Here is a 14,208-nt window from a genome sequence, read left to right as displayed (position 1 = left end):
TTATGTACTCATAAGTTATGCTTCAAGAGTTAATTATTCTTGTATGGGTGCTGCAGGGACTGTATCAGCTAATCCTGACTGCTGGTGCTACCCCTAGGCCTGAGCAGTAACATCTCGAACAAGGAACACGAGGCCCTGGGACTGATCCAGAAGAGCAAGGGGATATTGACACCTACTGGTACCAGTGGAGCCCAGAGCCAACTTCTGGTGAGCTGCTCTGATGCGTTCCTGAGTCTTACACTCAAAAAAGCGCTAAAAACTGTGTGGACAGAGAACAATGGCACTATGACTAGCAGTTGAACCAAAAAGGAAGGAATGTCTCATGTGGCAGCTCGATTTGGAGCAGAAAAAGGTCTTTATGTATAAATATATATATATTTTTTTAAAGTGTATCATGAAGGGGATCATTTAAATTATTTTAGTATAAAAACTGCCCTCCACTTGCATTCTGCTAAAATTAAGGTCTGTATTCAGCTCCTATCTTATGTTCAAGGCCCACGTAACAGTGCCCTTCCTTGGAAGAACTACATATCCAAGAAAAAAAGGCAGGGTATGCGACTTGCTCGAAGGTCACCCAGCAATCATTTTGGCCATGACAGCAGATGGAACAAAGGCTACTTTGTGGCTCAGAACAGAGAGGCAGTTACCAATGATCTGAAAGAAAGCCTTTCTTTCACTGCATTAAGACTAAACAAGATAAATCTCTACCTCTGCTGTTTCCTCTAAAATATTTTTAATGTAAAAGTGTATTTCAATATAAAAATTATATTTTATGTATTTCTATGCTATCACAACCCCTTCAACATTCCCACTGGCTCTAAACTGATCACTTGTTAAACATCACCCCATCTACAATTGCATCTCTTGCCCAACGAAGTTTCAAGAAATGTTTTTCTGCTTTTTCTTGTCTGAAGGTGCCCTGCTTCCTCCCATGGGAGGTTATGTCTATCTTATGCTCATAGATAAAAGGTAAACTGGTACATTACTACACAGCCATACTGAACCGTGGTGAATTTATTTCAAAGGATAAGTTTATGCTATTTAAAAAACAACAGGGAAAACCATACCTGACTGAAAACATAAGCCAGTCTCCCATTAATCCGTCCACGGCCAGTCACCACACTGTCTCCAGGATACTGCATTAAAAACAAAGAGACTGATTAAAAATAATAGCTAAAAAAGTCAAAGTAGCAATGACATCCACTAATAAACCCACAGACTTCTATTGAGTACTAAGTCAAAGCAAAGACTGACTCTCCAAGAGGACTGGTCTTTCATGTTTGCAACAAGGGCTCCACAAAGATTTCCCCCAGCCATGGAAAGGAAAACCAGACATAGTACCACATATTAGTTGTGCATTGGTGTAAAGATTAGTGATTTCTGCAATTCCCTCAAATTTCAGCACATCTGGAGTTAAGGCAAATAATGACCTTAGAGACAGGATGTACTTTTTATCAGGGCCAGGACTGATGTTTTTGAAAGAATGGACATAACACAAAAACCTTTCCTGAGGTACAGGAGATACAGGGGAATAACAGCCCTGGAAAGATCAAAAAACATAATTACAGTCACCACAAATACTTCAACTTGACCTGTCCCATTTTTTGCCCTGTAAATAAGGGAAGAAGAAAGAGCTGGAAGAGGAAATAGAGTCTGTGAGTCTTAAAATCTGCTTATCTATGTTGTCTTGCTTTTTAGTAAAGGAAACATACAGAAGTCTTTCAAGACAACAATAGAAAAGGAACTTCACTGAGCTGTCATAAAGGAATTCCAAGCATTTAAGTGCTTTTTGCTGTTTGGTACAGGAAAAGGAAAAAACAAAAAAAAGTATATTGTGCGCTCTAAGGGCCATTTATGTTCAAGGTGATCTGCTCTCGGCAAGGTCATACCAGTCTGGTGACTTTTCTCAGGCTGCACAGGCAGCACTACTACCAACTCTGGGCACACAAAACAGCAGGAAACACACCTGTAGTTGCAGCCACTGTCTCGCACAGATGCCTCCTAAAAGCTCAAGCAGCCCGCAGAATGGCCTGGATGCGAGGTCCAAGTCTCCCCCTACCTCCAGAAAGTTCCAGGAACTCAGAGAAATTCAATGCTAAACTAATATTCCAGCTCACTGGCCACAGTTAGGTCATCCGTTGTGAAACTGAGCTCTGTAAACACAATCTGCAGCTCACTCAAAGGTGAATTCTGAAGGACAAGGAAAAAATTAACCCTCTTGTCACTCTCAGAACTTTGCTGCTCCTCCTGTCTCCAGAAGCAGCCATTTGTTATCAGCACTGTGGGATGCAGCATTAAGCAGTACGAGAGGCAACACAGCACTTACTTCAGTCTGCTGGGGAACAGAGCGAAAAATTACTTAAAGATGTTTGCTCCTACACTCAAAGTAGAGAAGGTCTAGCACAACATCCTTCCCACAACCAGGTTACAACAGCCTCCTGGCTACTAAAACAAAACCAAATCCTCCACCTTTGCCGGTTCCCAAGGGCCCACGGTGGAAGCATGCAGATCCCTCATCCAGAGGACGCAGTCCTGGGACTTTTCAGTCCAAGACTGAAAACTGACGGACTAGTTTGATTACCACATAAACAGAAGTTGTAGTTGTACAGTTGCACATAGTGAGCAGCTTCTCACTGTACCCCAAACCAGAATTCTTCACAGCAAACAGGGCCTTCTGCTACAGGAAGATTCACACTGAACACGCACATCTGCACCAGCCACCTACACATGCCAGCAAGTTCCTTGCTCCTTTCTGCATCAAATCACAACAAAATACTTTTCCCATGTAGTGATTTATCACACATCAGCGTTATAGCGAGACACTCTGGGGAGCCATAGATTTTCCCTCCATGTGATAAACCTCATGTGCCATGTTAGTTTAGGATACAAGGCCATGTATCTGAAAACTGCATAAGCAAGTAGATTGCAATGTGCTAACAGACCAGTATCAATGCCTGAATTTCCAAACATATCAGATTTTAAGGCCCTAAGGGTTTTTTTGACTCTATAGTTTGACAGGCATAAAATAGGGATTTAAGTTATTTCATCCTGTAACTCTAACGTTACCTGTAGGGAGGCAGAAGCATCAACCTGTATTTGTTCTTCACGTCTGACTTGACTGACAAAGTTGTAACAACGAAGCTCTGCAGCCTCTTCTATTATTTAAAAAACAAATCTAAGACAATATCTAGAGAGGTATTTGAACTAAACAGGTAACCTTCCTAAAAAGGTATCAGATTTAGATAATGGAAAAGTAAACCATGTAAGTTGTTAAATGGAAACTGAACGTAATAAAAGGAAATTTACAAAACAAAAGAGAAAACAAAAGAAATTACATGTGAACAGAAGAGCCTATTTTCAATCAGCTGGTTGGCTAAACAGCAAAGAACATATATATATCATTTATATGATATAAAAATACCTTATTCTTATCAGAATCCATCCCAAAGTCAGTACATCTGTGTTCCACAAACATGTCATATTCATCAAAGCTGTCAGGGTCCAACAGCAGCAGAATTCGTTCTCTTGCTGTTAGCTTTCCCTGAAAGGGAGCAAGCAACAATTAATACAGCTGTCAGGTGATTCTGGCTCTGCACTGGACATAGTTTAATCAAACACAACCTCACTTGATCTGCTATGTGTGGCACATTAAGCAACTGTGCGTCCTCAAAGCTGGAAATAGTCTACATAGTGATTATCCTCCTTGAAAACAAGCATAACGCCAGCCAGACTTTGAGAAGAAGGCTGACTATTGGAGCAGCACTACTGCGAGATAAAGGAAACAATCTGAGAGTCTTTTTAACAAGATATAATAGCATCACAGCTATTTTTACCAACACATTTAAATGCTGCTATTAAGGTCTTCTATTTTTAGGCATGGCACCGTTCCACGGCTAAACCATTCCCTACCAACAGTTCAAGGCTCAATTCACCATGTTCGATATTTGACTGAAGCAAATGAGAAGAAAAAGGAAATAAGAACACCTGCAGGGATTTTCTGACAAAACCCTTTGTTCTTTTTTTCTATCAGACACTGGTATAGGCAAAAGTAGAGTCAAGGCCAAGAACATAATCAATTGACCAGATGTGCATGTCCTTTGCTCAGTACTAATGATGCCATGAAGTAATCAATGGCTGCAAAGTTCAATTTATCTTAACTTTTCAATAAAATTTGTCATTTCCAGCTCAGGTAAGTATCTGTCCATGAAGGTCAGGGCATCTGGGTTGAATTCTTTGGGAGATAGTGTGATCACAACTCCATGTGATGTTAAAACATAGCTCAGCTTTTCTGCAAAACTTCTGAGCAGTGGGTCCAAAAGTTCATTAAAATCAACAAAAGCAGGAAAGACTAATGTAAGCTATAGGTTTACTTTATATAAGACACAACATAAGACATATGAGGCCCCTAGGCATGCAGAAATGCTTGCAGATTGGTACGTCAGTGTCCCAAGTGTAACTCAGCCTGTAACTCTTTCCAGATGTTGCATAACTGTGGAAGGGAAAGTGCTGATGGGCAAACTCATCATTCATGTGTATTGCTATTGCTATCTCCTTGATGCATACAGCCATCCTGGTACCACTGAGGCCTTGCTCTAAACAGAAAAGACATCCTAGCAAGAAACAATAAACAGAAATAGGAAGACTGTTGTCATTACCCTCAGCATTGTCTAAATTCTGAACAGAGGCAAGAGCCTAAAAATCCAGCTGCTGTCATCCTTCCCATCTGCCTCTTCCTCTGCCTTATTTCCACCCTTCAAGCTCAGCTCAAGATCAGCTTAGATTTGCAACAGCAGCCTAAAAAATTAAGCTGTGCTGGACGGCAACCTAGAACTTAGCATCACATGATAGAATTTACATCTTTTGCCTATGCTACCCCTCACAAACGTGCATTACAGCCAGTCTTGGTGACAAAGCTGATGTAAAGGAAGACTTTTTTTCGCCTGCAGTAACAGGCAATACAGACTTTAATGCCGCTTCACTAAAGCTCTCCCGCAAAACGGCTTGTGCAACTGAATCGCAAAGCCGCCTCGGCTTTCGGGCGCCTTTCGCCCTGCCTCCCCCACAGCCAGCGGCTCTCTGGGGGCCCTGGGACCACCCCTCCCGCCAGTCAGTCGCGAAGCGGAAACGCGCCGTTCCGGAGCCCGGCGGCGGGTTGGCCGGGCCCCCGCCGTGGGGCCAGCGGGGCAGGGGCCCTCGTCCCCGCGGCTCACCCGCTTGTGCTGCGCGTCGATGCGGGCCTGCCCGCCGCCCAGCAGCGCGGCGCGCCGCTTCTCCTGGATGCGCTGGGGCACGGGGGGCGGGCGCGCCCCCGAGGCGGCCCGGCACAGCCGCGCGCCCCCCGCCGCCCGCCGCAGCACGCGCAGCGCCGCCATCTCGCGAGCCGCTCGGTTAACGGCGCCTGCGCGAGGCGGTGCTCCGGCCCGGCTCCCGCCGCCGGGTTGCGGTGGGAGCGCGGCCGCGGCTCGCACGGAGGAGGGGCCCCGGCGGCGCGGGTGCTGCCGTCCTCGGGCTGCCTACCGCCCCACGGCCTGAGATTCCCCTGGCCCACGTGTGAACCGCTGAGAAACCAGCGCGAAAACGCTGCCCCATCTCCATTTCCTGCTGTGTCGCGGTATTGCTCGGGCTTCGCAAAACAAGCGTTGCAGAAGGGGAGGCAACAAGCAAAAGCGTTCAGCTCTGAAGATGAGCTGCCCTATGCAATTTGTTATGAAAACACTGACCGTGTGATATACTCTCTTCACATTAACAGGCAATCTGTCACTTGTCAGCACACTTTCATAAGGATGACAAAATTAAAGACTCCATAAAAAGGTGGGGGAATTAGGGTCTTTGGGTAATACACACAGCACAGACCAAGTGACCAAGCTGCAGCGTATCCATAATCCAGAGATTTGATGTCATCAGTTCCCAGGTAGTTGTCTGGTTTGCAAACGCAGCCATCTGTGTGGCAGGCAATTCTTAGCCATGTAGCCCACCTCAGATGCTGACCACCAAGAAATAACTGGGCAGTTAGAAAAAATGAAGTCACATTAGTTGAATATTGCCTTACGTGTGCGTATTCTAAGCATGAAGAAGTACACGAGCACGACCCTGCAGATATCACAAGGGTAAGTCCAAAGAAGAATCTCCAAGAATGGAAATTCTTGGATTGCATAGCATATACAAGCTGTCATATAATAATTCATTTTGGAAGGGCACTCAGGCTCCAGTCCAGCCTCCTACTCCAAACAGAGTCAGTGCTGAATTCATACCGGTTTTCTCAGGGCTTTGTCAGTTGGATCATGGAAGACCTGCGAGGACAGAGACCAGCGCACCTTTCCGAGTCCCTGTGGCAGTGCTTGACTGGCCTCTTGGAGAAACTAATTCCCCTCCCACCCCTTTTATTGGGTAGTAATCTGCCCAGTTTCAGTGTAGGACAACTGTCTCTTGTCTTCTGATTATGCATTTCAACAAAGAGAGGTTAGTGAGCAGGCAAAGAGGTTCTTCAGTACCAGAAAGTAGCTATGAGGTTTTATTCCCAAAGTCTTCTCTTCTCCAGGGTATCCGAGGCCAGTGCCTCAGCCTCTCCTCCTGGGGCAAGTACACCAGCCCTTCACCTTCATGTCCCTCCTCACCACGATGTCCCAACTTGGATACAACCTTGCCAACCCTGCCCAAGTAGATGACATCCACTGTTCATCCCTAATCCACAGAACCAGTAATTTCATCATTAGAAGGCACTGAGGTTGGTCACACCTTGGTTAATCTGTGCTGGCTATTCCAAATTGCCTTCTCCTTCACATGTTCAAAAAAGGCATCCAAGAAGACTTTCTCCATGGTTTTCCTCAGAGATCAAATTGCATCTGACTGCCTTACAGGCTCCCAAATCATCCTCCCCACTGTTTTTGTAGAGCACCAGCCTTTTCCCAGTCATCAGGGATCTCCCCTGATCTCCATGACCTTTCAAAGATGATAGTGGCCTTGCTAGGACACCTGCCAGCTCCTTCAGCACACTTGGGTCATCCCACCTGATCCCCCAGACTGTATGTGTTACATTTTCTCAGTAACTTCTGACTCAACAATCCTCCACTGCTGGTAGCCTCTCTCCTTGAACCCAGCACAAAGGCCAGGGGAGATCTTGTCAGTGAAGACCAAGATGAGGAAGGCACTGGGACTGTTTCAGCCTGTATGTTTCTTGCTCCTCTGCTGCAGCTGAATAGGCACTTGACACTCCCCAGCTCAAACCCCAGAAATCATTGGTTCTCCCTGATCACAAAATAGCCCATGTAGGAGGCAGCCAGCAGGGGATGCTTGAAGCAAAAGCCTCCACTGTCCCTCAGTGGGAAATACTTGCATGCTGCAGGTTGGTTAAGTATCATTCAGGCTGGCCACAATAACTTCTTCATTAAAAATAAATGTGAAGAGCAATTCTGCAACTTTAGAAATTAAAGTGACCACTATTCAGAACATGGATTGCATGCAAAAAGGTTAGATACCTGCATCTGGGGAACAGAGAGGTTTCAAAAAGACCCCATCCTGGAAGAGAAAGTGGGCATACCTCAACAACATAGCAATGAGGCTTACTGGGAGCCAAAAGGCATTCTTCAAATAGTTTAAGTTCTGCCCAATAGAGGAGCATATGGGAAAACAAAATTGTAAACTGTTGCAGGTTACATGTAAAAAAACAAACAAAGTGAAGATGCCAAAAAATACTTTTAGGAACAACTTGTTAGAGGTATGAAAACTAGTAAATTATTTTTCAAATACATGAAGAGAGCATGCCAGAAAACCTGGAAATAAGACAGATTAAAGGGATTACTCAGTCTATGTAATCATTGCAGAAAATAAAGTTTTGGTTTACATCTGAATTCAGTGCAAAGGAACTTGAGAAGATTTCTGTGCCCAAAAACTTGTTATTTGATGAAACAATAGATTGGAGGTTTTGTTTCACCCTGAAGAGTAGGAGATTAAGTTATAGAACAAATAATTAACACTAACAAGTCACCAGGACTTTTCAGTGTTATAATTCAGAGATGAACTAGCTTAAATATCAAATCTCTTGCTAAAAACTCATATGGCAGGTGGCTCTTGGCAGTGCAAATCAATTTTTAAAGGCCAGCATTAAGAGATTTAATGAAACTATAAACCTGTATATCCAATATAAACTATGGAGCAAAATAAAAAACCAAACCACCACACTACACCAAAAACCCAGACCCAACCAAAACCCAGTATTAGCGAACATGTGGATAAAGGGGACATACTAGGGAGGAGCTGACACAGGTTTTGTGCAGAAATTCATGCCATGCAGATCTAATGGCATTATTTAACGAACTCAAACATACGCAAATGAGATTCAGTTCATGTAATTACTAGGATTTCCAGAGGCCTCTGAGAACGTCACTTATTAGAAGGTCTTGAAACTGAATTACTCTTGGATGAAAAGGAAGGTCCAGTCATGAATGAACAGTTTTTAGGAAATAAATTCTCACAGTGAAACAATTTTACCAGCACAACTGTGAAAAATCTGGAAAGTGACTTAGTAAAAACAATCCCAAGAATACATTATGTTGGACCCTTGGACTGCCTGTTACCAAAAGGAACAAGTTCAGAATATCTCTGCAAAAACGTCAGCTCAATTTACAACAGCAGTCAAAAAGCAAACTGTATATTAGTAACAATTGCAAAAGAACAAACCAAGAAACACATCATGCCACAAAATACCTCTATGGTAAATCTACATCTCTAATACTGCCTGCATTTCTAGTCTTTTCCATCCCACTTTGTGCCACACTCTAGAAAATGAGGTACACATATGTAGAATCAAAGTATGGTTTGGGTTTCCTGTGTGCCAAAAGGGTTTAGAAAGCACCTGGATAAATCAGTGGAGGAGAAATCTCAGACTACAAAATTCAAAAGTGTCACTGCTGTCTTTGGAGGTCCCCCAGATGCAAATTGCTAGAAGTCTATGCTAGGGAAAATAACACTACATGCTTACAATGTTATCAGTGTTCCCTACATAATTATCATTGCCTGCTCTTACCATCCTATGTTGTTAGAGTTGTTAAGTTATATATTGTCTCAGAGATGCAACAGAAAGCAAAAATTCTCCAGGCAGTTGCTTGAGAAGCCCCAGAAATGCAAACCAGTGAAAGAAGAGAAAGGATTTTGATGCCAAATCCAGTTACAAGAGGACTTTAAAGCACAAGCAAGTCTCCTGCTATTCAGTTTTTCCATGTTTAGTCAAATAGTAATTTGTGTATGTTTTAGTAAACCTAAGTAGTCAATAAAAACCAGTTCCCTCATCAATTTGTGTTCCTGTCAGAAAAAGACCCAGGTCACCAATGTTGGTAGATTTGTTAAGTCAGAGGGATAACTCAGGGTTATAAGAGGTAGGTTCTTGTTCCCAAAAAAATAGGTACAGCAGCATTCTCACTAAACCCAAATTAAACTGGAATACGTGCAGAACTGAACCAGAATTTCCACATTAGCAGATTGGCTCAGAATCAGCTGGAATATTTAAGTGCTAGTCTCAGATCATCTCCACTTGCTTTTTGCTGTTCCAAACCAAACTGAAGTGAAAGCCCTGTTTTCACAAAACTCATGAACTCCTGGAGGCCCAGGTGCTGAACCAACTCAAAACTCACATCAAAGATGAGCTGAGGACTCCCAAAAATAAGCAGACCTAAGATACAAAGCCCAAACTGGATCTGTAGATACTAAAGCCAGAAGTGACTGCTGTGACCATGTCAGACACACTGTACAACATGAGATTGTCTCAGCAAGATATTCTCCAAATTGCACATTTTTACTAACTGTCAAATACTGGTTTACATTGTTTTAAAAAAAGATACTTCATATTCTGTCTAATATAGTGAAATAATCAGTCTGTACTGGTTTCTCAAAAAAGCCTGTCAAAAGACCTCAGAGTGAAAATAAAGTATTTGTCAGGGGAGTAACTACAAAGTATCTCTTGAAGAAGGCAGTTGTAGTCTTTCAGTTTCAAACAAGAAAAAGCAGCAAGAGGATTAACAATCTCATCAAGCAGAAGATTTTTTCATTACAAAATGCTGGAAATGCTTTGTCAAAGAAAAGCTGCACAGAGGGCATATGGATCTAAGAAGTCACCATCACACTTTTTTGCCTGGATGGGGAATGAAGCAGTTTCAGTGTTTTCCAGCAGTTTTTCTATCCCACTTACAACTAAGACCCCGAGCAGAAAGATCAAAATATCCCAATAATAATAATAATACAAACTACCGAGCTAAAAGCAACCTATTTTTTGGAAGAGTGGCTTCTGTAGTACTTCGCAACCTCACAGCTCAGTGGGCAGTTGGGAAGATGACCAAACAGGAACGGAATTACGCTCCTGGAAGCAAAATTCAATGGCCAGCTCATATGAAAATCACATACACAACCCCCAGCATTACAATTTAATAAGCAGTCCAAATTAATTTTGAGCTCTTGCTATGTGATTTGTGAAGAGTCATCAGCTTGAGCTGGCTAGCTCATGTAAGAGCTAGAACAGGAGCAAAGCAGGATTACACCTGAATTGACAGAGAAGCTGAGGTTTTCCTGGCATGTACAGAAAACAAGGACCCCAGTCTAATTAAGCAACAGTTGATTTTGGACTAATAGTACTATATCTGAGTTCTCAAAATCTGGGAGGGGGGCACACAATGCTGGAAGAGCTTTAATTTCTTTGTTTGGCAACACCACAAAAAAAAAGCTTCAGTGAGGAGATGGACTACTGTGAGCTCTATCAATACCCTTCTGCTTCTAACTTGCATGCTAGAAATCTGTTTTGTGACACTTTTGAAAAGGTAAACAGACCTTTTTTTTCTTTACATTAGCCACAATATAAAGTCTACTCACATAGTTCATGTAAATAAGAAAAAAGAACTGAAAAGGGTACTTGTGTAAATATAAAGCAGATCAACACAGAACATATCTAGCATCTGGTAAAAGCTGTCAAGTCCAGTTCTGGAAAAAAAAAGGAGGAATCGATCTCGTCTGACAGAAGAGTTGCACAAATCAACCCCATGGCTTCTGCTTATACCTACACAATTGAATAACAACAGGAGGAACATGATTACCAAAGATCTAATATGATATGCAAAATGCATGACCATACTTGATGCTGATTCAAATAGAACAATTGTTAGGCCAGGCATGCTTGCACAGCTGGAGAAAAGCTCTTACAGCTACACCCACTAGTCTGTTTCAAATTGGTTAAGTGTTGGGAGAACTAAAGCTGTGCTGAATAATAAATGCCGGGGAACACATCCTACAAATTCAGCCTATGAAAATTCCCTTTAAACATATCACCCAAACAAAGTGAGTTGTGGGCGACTGGCTTGTAGAGAACAATAAGCAAAACCTATAACAATAATGATTTAGTGGATGGTTTTTATATTGAGATCCCAGGGACCTTAAAATTGTTGGGGAATATTAATTCTCAAGTTCTTGTGAATCCAAACCAGAAATAGCTTGTTTATTTGCTGGGTGTTTCTGACAAGCAGCAGATAGTTAAAACAAACAAAACCACAACCTACCAACAACTAGCCCACCCCACACAGTCACAAAGAACTAGTGGGCCTAACAAACATTGTTATAAAACTGTTTTCACAGCATTGTGTATTTCAACATTCAACAACAGGATCAGAAGCTTTCTGGCTTAGAACTGGGAATTCCTCTGCACTAGTAAAGATACATATTGTACTGCACTACTCCAGGTCACAAGCTGGATAATGTAGATGCCTTTTTACCCCCCAAAAAAGGCTACTTGCAAAATTAGACCCAAATAAAAAAGCAGTAATTGGCTTCTTCATATGTGAATGTGTACTTGAATGAAAGGGCCATTGCAGCCACTCCTATAAACTGCAAAAACAGGATGTCCCTAGACATAGCCTTTAGAAAACGTGTCCACTTTGTAATAACATATGAAAATACTTTCAAACACAGAGGGGGAAAAATGTTATAATTGGGTAGTCTACAGTTCATTCATTAATATAAAATGAAGCAAAACCAATGGTCTGGGGGGTGCCAGTATGCTCTGTTTTACCAGTTTTGTGAAGCCATGTCACAGTTGGACCCCCCCTACCCCAGACATTTGGGGGTTACAAAACTAAAAGGACAATCCTATGAGACAAAATGCAGGGAGAATTTAAAAAGGCACAGACAAGTTAATTGGTGCTGCCTGTATTGCTGGAGAGGTCCCTGCAGCTGTGTCTCGTTGGGATGGTAACAAGGCTGAGCAGGTAGCCATGGATCACTTAAGAGAAAGGCCCACAGGCTTTGCAGAATAATGCTAACGATCTTCAGTTCCTTCTGATTGCTTATTGGCAAAAATCAGTCTTTGTCTCTCTTAGAAGCTGCAGGGAGGTTTGTTGTTGTTCCTTTCTTCTGTAGTCACTGGGATTTCGTATCTATTAGTGTTTGATTTGTTTTGTTTATTCATTAATAACATCAGCCCAGAAAACACAAGCACCCCTGACTATGCTAGAACTGTTACAATCACTCCAGTCATATCCTGTCTCTCTTTTTCAAGGTATTCAAAATACAATGACTTTGAAGGGAGCATACATCAAGTCAAACACGCAAGTAATTGGAAGCAAGTTTGCCATTAGCATTTGTCTTCTATTTGTCTGAGGAAAAAAACAAAAGAAAAATACCCAAACCAAAGCAAACAAAAAAACCACACCACCAAACTAACTCCATAACAAAACAATAAAAAAACCCAGCTTTTTCATGTCCAAGCTTTCAGAAGCAGTATACATAGTGACCAATACTTTTCTTCTCAGTTGCCAACTTTCCCTTAAAGATGCACTGTAAGAATTACACACTTTAGAATGTGCCACATCCACAACAGAAGGATCCCTTAACACAGGGAGCTCCTTCATTACCTCATGTTCTATATAATACATTTACGAAGAACCATCCATTGATCTAAGGTTGAGATCTCAATTGTTACTCTGTTCAATCACCGTAGTAAAGAATCAAAAACTTAAAACTATTATATCACTCAAGGACTTAGGACATCAGTGCAGATATTTGTGTCTAGCAGATTTCATAGGCTGTGTTCTAATCTAAATTAAATGTCTAGTTCTTTGCAAACACAGCCATAGGCAGAACATTGATAGGAACTGGAAAATGAAACAAGAACCCAATTTTATCCTTATTCAGATCTATTTTCCACTGAAAAGATAAAGGGATGTAAATCAGAAGATTAGCACACAAGCTCAGACTGTAAGTGGCTGAATTGATCCATGACCACAATCACAAGGGTTGGTCAGACAAATAAACAACTCTACTGAAGGGCAGGAATAGGTCTACGATTGCAGAGTTAACTTACAAGCAGTACATAACCTCCAGAGTTAGAAGAAGACATTTCTTTGCTGTCCAACACCAAGTAATTCGGTATTTTGAAACAGCACCAGGTTTGAAGTGTTGAACTAATATTCAGGCACAAGGAAAATACATGAAAAACTTTTTGCCTTTTTTTTTTTTTTTAAATACTATTCGCAGTAAGTTTTCTAAATAAATGTCCTATCTGTCCTTTTTTTGTACTCTCCCCTCCCCCTTCTAGATCTCTAGAAATACCAGCTCTTCTTCACCAATTTGAAGTAGAGTCTTTGCTTCCTAGCCAGGTCTCTTAAAATGGTCTCCCAAAGCACATGGGTTCAGGGAGGTGAAATACACTGCACGGAAGCAGAAATAAATCCACAGCAGTAGCAATGTGAAAGGAATAACATTAAGCCCTTCTTTCTGCCACTCTCCCAGCAGAGGAGAGGGGATGGCTACTGAAGGTACTTCCACTAGTATATGAAATTTTAATAGTTCATTGAGTGTTTCAGGGCTTGTTCAATATTAAAAATACACCACAGGCTGGAGAGGTAGATGAGCAATAAGAACTCTCATGCCACTAAGCTTTTAGTGTCGGGGCCAGAAAAGTGGCTACTACACAGGGGAAGGTGAGTCAGGAACAGCATTTATCACTGATGAGAAAAACAGCTGCACAGTACCTGAACAAGAAAAGCAGAGCAGGTCCAGCAGCAGTAGCCAGGATGAGCCCAGTGATGGCCAGATGTCCACAGCAATGAGGCAGGTCCAGGGTTGAGGCAGGAAACCAACAGGCCAGGCACAGTGTAGTTCAGAAAAGGCAGCTCCTAAGACAAAGCAGAAAGGGTGCAGGTGGAACCTCTCCCAGCTTGGCTGTTTCCCAGCAGC

The 14,208-nt window shown here is 42.2% G+C and overlaps 1 protein-coding gene across 2 annotated transcripts in view; it reads right to left on the bottom strand.

Moving 5' to 3' along the window:
• Positions 1-14,208, bottom strand: part of PCCB (propionyl-CoA carboxylase subunit beta) — a 33,085-nt gene extending 18,877 nt beyond the window's left edge. Inside the window, exons 1-3 of one of the 2 annotated variants that reach the window (XM_065844447.2) lie at positions 14,004-14,208; positions 3,422-3,541; positions 1,068-1,136 (exon numbers count right to left, since the gene is read on the bottom strand). In XM_065844447.2, coding sequence (XP_065700519.1) covers positions 1,068-1,136; positions 3,422-3,475 — 123 coding nt within the window. In that variant the 5' untranslated portion in view covers positions 3,476-3,541; positions 14,004-14,208. Of the gene's footprint in view, positions 1-1,067; positions 1,137-3,421; positions 3,542-5,210; positions 5,389-14,003 lie in introns of those variants that run through there. The other variant, XM_065844446.1, reaches the window with a different exon arrangement.

Source organism: Patagioenas fasciata, chromosome 9 (genome assembly GCF_037038585.1).
Source record: "Patagioenas fasciata isolate bPatFas1 chromosome 9, bPatFas1.hap1, whole genome shotgun sequence".
Taxonomy (NCBI): Eukaryota; Metazoa; Chordata; class Aves; order Columbiformes; family Columbidae; genus Patagioenas; species Patagioenas fasciata.
This window is presented reverse-complemented; position numbering and strand designations above follow the sequence as displayed.